At 38.3% G+C, this 9,425-nt stretch overlaps 2 protein-coding genes across 2 annotated transcripts; both read right to left on the bottom strand.

Moving 5' to 3' along the window:
- Positions 1-175: 175 nt before the first annotated feature.
- On the bottom strand, positions 176-7,005 carry LOC141819210 (RNA polymerase II C-terminal domain phosphatase-like 4). The gene is made up of 8 exons (XM_074706550.1): positions 6,813-7,005; positions 6,197-6,375; positions 4,743-4,828; positions 3,931-4,055; positions 3,122-3,302; positions 2,192-2,481; positions 427-615; positions 176-349 (listed from the first exon to the last, which is right to left on the bottom strand). The coding sequence occupies exons 2-8, from the start codon at positions 6,349-6,351 to the stop codon at positions 293-295; spliced, it is 1,083 nt and encodes a 360-aa protein (XP_074562651.1). The 5' UTR covers positions 6,352-6,375; positions 6,813-7,005; the 3' UTR covers positions 176-292.
- A 1,115-nt stretch (positions 7,006-8,120) lies between these two features.
- Positions 8,121-9,420, bottom strand: LOC141819211 (protein WHAT'S THIS FACTOR 9, mitochondrial-like; the record flags this gene model as incomplete). Its single annotated transcript, XM_074706551.1, has 1 exon — positions 8,121-9,420. A coding segment is annotated over one exon (1,134 nt), but the record flags the coding sequence as incomplete, so codon positions are not given.
- Between the last annotated feature and the right edge of the window lie 5 nt (positions 9,421-9,425).

Raw genomic sequence — 9,425 nt, 5'->3', positions numbered from 1 at the left:
CACCCTTGTAATATCTCTTGCCGTATACCTTTTAGCAGCTACAGAAAAGGAAAAACAAATACGATAATGTTCAAACAATGGACATATGATGCAACATGTAGGATGACATAGAACAGTGTCGAACATAGCTGGAAGATTAGCAAGATTGGTTAAAACTTCGAAATGCAAAAGAGTATCAAAAACTCAATCATAAATGACATTAAGTTAAAAATAACAATTGACATGTAATTCAACAGGAGAAAACTCACATATGAGCAGAAAAGGCAACCACAATAGAAACTAAATGAATTCTTTAAGGTTGCACACTCACCGGCCTTACATCTCTTGTTGACACCTCAGAAGCAATGCCCTGAAATACGCTACCAGTAAGTGACAAAGGGAAGGGGAAATCGTAACACAGCTAAAATTTAAGGTAGTGTAACTCACTGGATCGAAAAACATCTGGTGAGTCCGCTTTAGAATCTCGAGAACAGTCGCAAGCGCACCGTCAGATTCTCGTTCATCTTTCATCAGTTGAGACAATGACTTAGCATTAAAACCAAATTGACGACAACTAGAAGCAAAGAAGTGGTATCTCTCCATCTGAATCAGATTGTCTTTGTGCCTATGCCAGACCTGCAGTAAGCAATTTAACCATAAGCCAAATCCAAGAAAAATAAAAAGGTCAATTATATGTACACACCCTCTGCTGGGTTACATGTATCATCTTAAAATGCCCATTTAGCATAAGATATATTATATCATTTTTTTATGGCCATAATGATTATATGGTCTTAAAATATGCATATTAACTTGTGTTAAATTTGATTAAATAAATCAAATTATGGACATTTAGCATAAGATATATCCATGGGCTTCTACAAAAAGTAAAAGACCATGTTAAAGTTCAAGCACTTGACAACTAGTCTGTCAGAAAACATTATAAAGACACATGAATCATTTGTTAAACCTTTTTTCATCCCTTGATATCACATCAGATTTGCCTAAGCACAAGATCATGTGCTGATAGGTAGACAAGATCTCCTGTAAAAAAGCTGCAGTGTTTTCTTGCATATTCAATGTACTTCCAAATTCATCAAACAACCAATGCATCCTGCTATTAGAGAAAGCCAGCAACACTGGAAACAACAAATTTATGTTTTGCATCCAATCTGTTTCGAAAACAATTAATCTTCCTTTCATTTTCTTACGGTTTTTTTTTTCTAATCTTTAGTATTTATCAATTCTCCTTTATTGCATACCTTTAAACTGCTGGTTCATAGTTAATAACCAACTACAAGTAAGATATTCAGTAATCCAAAAAAAATAAAATAAAGAACTAAGACAAACAGCCAACAGATAAAAAATATTCCCAGCTAAACAATATAATAAAGTTCTAGAACCATGTCAAAGATTCAATCTGCATCACATGTAAAGCTTACAAAAGATGTTAGAATATATAGTTTAGCCTCACATGAGATATTTCTACTAGTTATCATATTATGATGATATATATGGTTGTATTATACCCAGCTGCCGGTCGGCGGAGGCGGCGACCCCTTAAGAGGATAGAGCCCACCTTGGTCCCATAAAATTTCATATCCTTCAATCCCCTTAAGAGGATAGAGCCCACCTTGGTCCCATAAAATTTCATATCCTTTAATCCCCTTAAGAGGAGGCCATGACCTCCTTCTAGGTGAGTACTTCGAAGACGGTTGAGAATTTTGGTAGTTCGATGCTAAATTTAACAGTTTATTTTGCTTCAAAAGAATATTTTTCCTCACCTCTGTTTAATCTCAAACTAAAAATGATGTACATATGAAATATGCATGCAAAGGTGAAGTGAAATCTTATGAAAGATTAAGATGAGAGCTACACTAGGTTCTCTGTATCTTCTCTTATAAGATTAAAACATCAAAGCTCTCAACCAAGGCTCCACTCTCTTTCTTTTTTGGTGGAACCCTGTTTCATTTTTTTTGTAAGACTATTTTTCTATTTCTTTCATAATAAATTGAACATCAACTAACATCTATGATTCAACTTAAGGGAAGCATCATACACATGCAACATTACACAATTGCTGATCATAAATATGAAATTATTTGTGTCATGTGTGGGTGTAATATCATATAATAGGATGTGTGGGTACAATATCATACGATAGGATTATTTGTTACTTTCAACTGAAAAAAGAGACCTACACAGAACTTACAGCTTCTGTGTCATCAAGAATCACCACAAGACTTTCAGCACCAAGTATCACATCCAGGCCTTTTTGATGTCTCTGGGTGCAATCAGCTTGAGTGATAACCTTTGAGTCAAAGTACACTTTATCAGGGTCAAGAAGCTTGGCTATTTCCATAGCATAAGAACGCTCTGCCATAGTATAAATGTACATCTCAAAGAAAGAACTTGCTTCTTTCAGAAAATTATGAACAAAGGGCCTCAACTTTGTCAACATATGCATAGTATCCAATCTGAATAAGCTTCTGTCAGGATCATCTACATAGCGCACACATACAAAAAAAAAAAAAGAAGGTAAAATAAAGCATCTAATAAAACTGAAGGTAACACAGTGAAACACTTGCTATAATAAGAATTTGAAGAGCAAACTTCAAGGATATATTCTAGAGATACTAGTTACCACTACATTTAACAGGTCCATATTTCATGATTATAAAACCAACATCAACAATGTCAGTCCTAATCTAATGTGGCACTGGGCCCTAATGCTCATTGTAAAAGAATGTCAACCCTATGAATATGGATCTTAACTGCAGCTGTGATAAGTCTAAGTCATCAACTAGTGATATAGTAATAATAGAGTTAAAATGGTGATATAAGATTCAGATAGAGAATTCAAATAATTATGACTCTCTGTTTGTTTGTTGTTCTTGTATATTTCAGAGACTACATAATCATTACCAGCAGGCATTAGAAATTGGGTAATCATTAAGAACAGAAACTTGTGTCACAAGAATTAAGTTAAAAATGAGAATACACATGAGATCACAAATTAGTTGAAGGTAAGAAAATAATAATAAAGCTCAACCCATCCTTTTTGTTGCACCTCTAATTTTCAAGTTGATAGATAATAAAACAAGCTTGGTGAGAAAGAGAGATTTGGCAAGAGATATTATACCTTTCATGCCATCAATCTGTCTAAATAAATATTCTTCATCAGAAGTGATATCAGCAAAGCGTGTAGAGTTGAGTAAAGTATGGTCCAAATCTAAGATCAATATCAATTTTTTCTTATGCAACAAATTTTTTAGATCTGCACCACGAAGCCTCTCAATTTCCACATTACCTAGCCTTAAATCCTGCAAATGGAACATGCCATATGGTAGTACAATATTAAAATTCTAACAGTAAAAAACTACTGAAAAAGCCAAGCAAAAGAATTCAACACGACATAAGATAAACTAATCAAAATCTAATATAAAATTATATTTGAAAGAACAAAACTGAAATGTGCTTTTCAGCAGTGCCCTATAAACATTTTCTTTATAGTAACACAATTCAAGACCATAAGAAAGATTCAAGAGATTGAGGAAATGTACATCTCAAGATTCTTTTTCATGATTGTTCACTTGGAAATCAGGGCATTTATTTTTATCTTGACAGCATTTTTTGTTTCAGAATTGAAATATGCAAAAATATGACAACTATGTTTCAAAACTGAAATGACCACATAATGAAATTAGTTTGAAAGAAAATGCTTTGCATTGGGGAAACTATCTCATCATCTACACAAGTAGCATATTCAACCCTTTAAATAGCATGCCTATTTCTCTGTTACACCATTAATACACTTGTCAGCAACATTGTCTCATGGTAGTAGTTAGTAACAAGTTTCAATTATATTCCTCATAGTTCTCTTTAGTTGAATAGATGTCAATGCATGCATAAGCACAAAAGTTGTTCCCTCTCATCATGGACTAAAATTACCTTATGGATATAACCAAATGCAACACCTGATCCATCTTCCTCTATCTGTCCACATCTGATGCATAATCCTTTGAAGAAACCAGGATGTGGAGGGCAGATTACATACTTTCCAGGTGTAGATGTCCCTGCAAGTGCAACAGATACAAAAGATGATCATGCAACCTTAGTTAGCTATTACAAGCTTTAAAAATAATCTATCAGCCAATAATAAAATAAATACAGAAGGTTACGAAATGAAAGAAAATTTTGGTTAATTGGAAATATGTCACACATGTCATTGCAAAATGAAAGTGGCTAATCAACATAATCTCATTGTACACAGCTAATCAGTCAATCCAAAATTATCAAAGGATGTTGCGTCTTTCAAGTGGCAAATGCACCAGCAACAAATTTCAAAGACCATCTTGTGCCCTTACAAATTAAATCTACACATTATGAGACCTCACGCTTATAGCTTGATATTTCCAATACACACTATAATAAACTTCAGCGTGAGACTGCTCTTTCTGAATTTGAAACTTTCAATGTACCAAGCAAACAATATAATGTCAAAGCTACCGATGACTGTCGAGAGTTAGATATCCTACAGGATAGGCCATTTGCTATAACGTTTAAGTGAAATGATAGATAATTGAATGTTTTCTTTTGTTGCATTTCATGTTTCTTAATATATGAAAATCCAGAAGACTTATCAATCCCAAATTTCTTTTCAGTTGAGCATATATGATAGTGGTTGCACCTTTTATCTTAATAGAGCAGAATCAGTAAGGGAATGACAACATTATCTTACTCATCAAACTAATTAGTGATACCAATATGTTCTTCAATTGGCTCAATCAATGTTTCAGTTTCAAGATCTTCTAAAGTCTCAAACCGCTCCAATTTTTGTCTTTTACTCCTGCAAAAAGCATGTAAAAGATAAAACTAGCTATCACATGCTGCGAAAAAATATAAGATTATAAAATATATAAAGTATTAGTATACTTGTGATATATGAACTATGTGATTTGAGTAGAGAAGGATGACTACCACTCATTCCACATAAAAGCATATAATAGCCATTATTAATCTAGCAACAATAGAAAAGAAACACTTACCTAGTTAACATTATACATTCAAGATGAGGCAAAGATGAAGCCATCACACCATGTGGAGATGGGCAATTAATTATCATACAAATACAATAACAACAACCAAACTTTGTCCTACGATGTGAGGTTGGCTATATGGATCCCCCTATGCCATTGGACTCTATTCTATTATATTATCTATATTTAAATAAATTTTATCTTATTTTATCATTGCTAGCTAAGTTTTCTTTAGTCTTCCTCTTCCTCATTTAATATGCATATTTGTCATAATTTCATATCACCTAATTTGACTATAAATTGGTCCTCCAAGTACATGTCGGTACCGTGTTAAATGGGTGGGTCTCTCAGAGTTTTCCCTTAATAGACATAATCCCGACTTTCTCTTTAATATTCTCATTTCTTATCCTATCCATCCTTGTATGTCCATGCATCATTTATCATACAAATGTGGTAAAATAATGTGATAACTATAGAACATGCACCTATAGATTTAAGTTACAAAATGATATCAAACTACATCTTTTCATACTGGGTTATTCACGAACAAACAAAATATATGTTACATTTTATATGTTATCAAAAATTAAGCATCAACCTAAAAGGGCTGCAAAAGAAATTCACAATAAAAATTTATGTACGCTTAGCAATCCTAATTTATACCTTTGCTCTTGCAAATCAATTTCCTTGTCATTTTTCACATTCTCTTCATTAGGATAACTTTCGGAGGAAGCTAATTCCAACTTTGAATCAAGAAAAGTTGCAATGTCTTCCCCCCTACTTGATTGCAATGGAGATTCTGCCACTAGGCTCATGCTTAAAGCATTAAAAGAATGGCCCTGCTACAAATTAAATAGGTCTCTCGGAGTTTTCCTTCAATAGGCATAACTTCGACTTTCTCTCTAATATTCTCATTTCTTATCCTATCTATCCTCGTATGTCCATGCATTATTTATCATACAAATGTGGTAAAATAATGTGATAGGTATAGAACATGCACTTATATATTTAAGTTACAAAATAATATCAAACTACATCTTTTCATAGTGGGTTATTCACGAACAAACAAAGTATATGTTACATTTTATATGTTATCAAAATTTAAGCATAAACCTAAAAGGGTTGCAAAAGAAATTCACAATAAAAATTTGTGTATGCTTAGCAATCCTAATTTATACCTGTGCTCTTGCAAATCAATTTCCTTGTCATTTTTCACATTCTCTTCATTAGGAGAACTCTCGGAGGAAGCTAATTCCAACTCTGAATCAAGAAAAGCCGCAAAGTCTTCCCCGCTACTTGAAGATTGCAATGGAGATTCTGCCGCTAGGCTCATGCTTAAAGCATTAAAAGAATGTTCCTGCTACAAATTAACTGCTATCAAGAATCATTACATCGGCAGGAAAACTTGAGATAGTAAATTTCATCAAAATACAAGAAAAAAAGACATTGATTAAGCTAAAAAAAAAAAGTGTGCGTCAATCTAAAATTGCACAAAAATAAACAAATCAAAGATGCACATGATATTATGACACTACATTATAAAGTTTCACGGTGGTGATTATAAGATCAGATTTAAATCGCTCGCCCTAATGAAAATTGAAAAGCTGCAACTACAAGAAGAAATCTTATTTACAAGACACGAGTTCAGGTCTGTATCCAAAACCACTTTACAAACTTGTTCTTCATTCCAAGTAATGAAAACCATAAGCTAAACGATCAAAAGCCTATTTGAATAATCTCACAAAAAATAAACGGAAGTATGAGCGAAGAACGAACATAAGCTAGAGGAAATACCTAGCTAGAGTAGAGAAAATAGCGGAGAGAAGTCAGGAGTCAGCGTCGGGTCCGGTCACCCGTCAGCAGGGACTAAGAACGGGAGGAACGGTCGGCCATCCGCAGGAAGCAGGAAGAGGGGAGAGGAACCGGGAGGCGGCGCCGAGTGCTACCTCCTACGGCGACGAGACGCACGGCGTCGGCGATGCCAAGGGCCGAGGTCACGAAGCAGCGTCGAGGAACGACGGATCTAAACCGGATTGATTTGGGGCTGTGTTGTTTATCAAATGAGTCCTTTAACTTTGCAAAATTGCAAAATGAATAATGGGATGGAGTATTTTAATATTTTTAAAAATTGAGTGGTCGATTTTTACCCTGATATATATTTAACAGCATCAGGGCCAATTAGGGGAAATGATGTAAGTGCAGGGGCCATTGTGAAATTATCCCATTGCTATAAATACCCCTTGTCACCGGCCGTACTCCCAGAGCAGCTTCTTTTCCGTCGAACTTCGCTTCGCTTCCGCCTTCCGGCAGCCATATCTACTGCTGAGAGGAAGGTGTTATCGAGAAAGGCACAATGGAGCCGACAGAGGAAGCGGAGACCGAGGGTAATGCGGTTGAACAGGAACGCTATTCTCGCGAGATCCAAGACGGTCTTCATCCGTTGAAGGTTCCTTCTCTTCCTCTCATCCCTAAAATGAAAAGTTTATTATTATTACGAGTTTTTATCTCGAGTGATCTTGTTTACTGTCGCCGAAACTGGAATCGAGAGCTCAGATTGCTCTCGATCTGAAGTTGGAACGTAAGGGATCTGTGCCACGGGAATAAGGACAGACCATACCAGGGGATCAAAGACGGTCTTCATCCTTTGAAGGTTCCTTCTCTTCCTCTGATCCCTAAAATGAAAAGTTTATTATTATTTTGAGTTTTTATCTCAAGTGATCTTGTTTACTGTCGCCGAAACTGGAATCGAGAGCTCAGATTGCTCTCGATCTGAAGTTGGAACGTTAGGGATCTGTGCCATGAGAATATCGTGTTTTGAGTTGCTTTAGCTCAGGTACCCGCACAGATTCCTTGAGTTTTAGGAACCCTAGATCAGCTAATGCTCTCCCATTGCTGCAACCTATCGATTGATGTAATATGAATTCGGTAACTGAAAGCAAGAAACTCGCAGTTGATTATTTACAATATGGCAAACTAAAAACAGTGCATTTGTTTTCATCTGAAACTTGCAAGAATCGTTGATTACTTGGAATGTTTTATCTCAGGCACCAAGTGGCCTCGACAACAAGTACAAAACGAGCAAAATGAGCTCAAACCACAAAGTTGAACCTTCAAAAACTTGCCATAAATTAATTGCTAGATCACAGTTCCAATGCAACACAATTTGGTCGTTATTTAGTTGCTCTTTTGAATCAAATCAGAACTCACCTTAACTTGTCCAGGTTGCAGATGTCTCAAGGAGCAAGAAACCAAATTTGGCCTAAAAAGTTCATCCCTCAGCATCTGAATCATCCAATTCATAGTATTCTTCTTCATCACTGCTGTCGTCGGCTTCATCGAAATCATTGTGCTGCTGCTCATTATCAACACCCACCTGTTCGCCAAATAAATCATCCTCCTCGAATGCGAGCTTGGAACAACCCTTTCCTCGATACAGTATCCCTGTTCTCATGACATAGTAGAATTTGTCCCTGAGAAGTGCAAGAGGGTGCTGCTCCACCAGCTTGCCCCTCTCATAGCCTTCCCGGAGGACCACGGTGATGGTCTTGCACTTGAGGGACAGGTAGAAGATGCCCGAGTAGCGGTTAAAGATCCTAGTGAACTTGTGAGGCAGGCCGAGCTCCTCCCGGAGGCTGCGCAGGTAGGTACGTTTGGTCTTCTTGTGGATGGTGAGGCTGAGGAATTCATGGAGGACGCCGACCACATACTTCTCCATGAGATCGCTCTGGGGATCGATTCCGGAAGTGTCCTCGTAGGGGGACACGTACGGAAGGCGATGGAAGTCCTCCATCCAGGCCTTGACCTTGTTCATGGAGCCGTAGTCTCGGGGAAATTTCATGGGAAAGACGAGCGGCGCGGTGGAAGGCTGGGCGAGGGCGTCGCGGTGGCGGATCTGGAGAGCAGAGACGGCGAGGTGTTCTGGCCAGGCTGTGAGGGAGAGTACCGGGGCACCGTCGGAGCGTCGGCGAGAGAGCGTGAAGAGGTCGGGGCGAGCGGCAGGGAGGGCGGAGGAGAAGTTCGAGGGAAGGCCGAGGTCGTAGCGGAGGGGAGAGATGGATGCGACGGGGAGGGCGCGGGAGCGGGCCATCATCAGGAGGCGGGCGAGGCGGTGGGCAGAGTCGTCGGGGAGAGTGGAGACGAAGGCGTCCTGCTCGCGGCGGTGGAGGAGGAGGGAAGCGGGGGCGAGGGAGAATGCGGGGAGGGAGGGAAAGCGGGGGTGGGGCTGCTCGTGGAAGAGGGTGGGGTAGCGGCGGAGGAAGCGGAGTAAGGGGACGGTAAGGCCGAGGTTTTTCTGTAAGGGTGCGAGGGAGCGAGCGGCGAGGACGCCGGAGGGGGCGGCGGCGATGGCGTCCTTGAGGAGGCAAGCGGCCTTGACGTTGGTGTCGCGATCGATGATGTGGTCGAGGC

The sequence above is a fragment of the Curcuma longa genome, unplaced genomic scaffold (genome assembly GCF_044706935.1).
Source record: "Curcuma longa cultivar G26 ecotype Majalengka, Jawa Barat unplaced genomic scaffold, ITB_CL_G26_1.1 contig_28351, whole genome shotgun sequence".
Classification (NCBI taxonomy): Eukaryota; Viridiplantae; Streptophyta; class Magnoliopsida; order Zingiberales; family Zingiberaceae; genus Curcuma; species Curcuma longa.
Note: the sequence above shows the minus strand (reverse complement) of the source record. Positions and strands in the feature narration are given on the sequence as shown.

What these genes read in the sequence shown, in the direction of transcription:
- LOC141819210 (XM_074706550.1), bottom strand. Translation starts at nt 6,351, where the DNA reads ATGAGCCTAGCGGCAGAATCTCCATTGCAATCTTCAAGTAGCGGGGAA. An exon ending in ATTGATTTGCAAGAGCACAG is followed by an intron (nt 4,829 to 6,196) that starts GTATAAATTAGG and finishes TGCTTTTTGCAG; the next exon opens with GAGTAAAAGACAAAAATTGG. An exon ending in TTCTTGATGACACAGAAGCT is followed by an intron (nt 616 to 2,191) that starts GTAAGTTCTGTG and finishes TGCTTACTGCAG; the next exon opens with GTCTGGCATAGGCACAAAGA.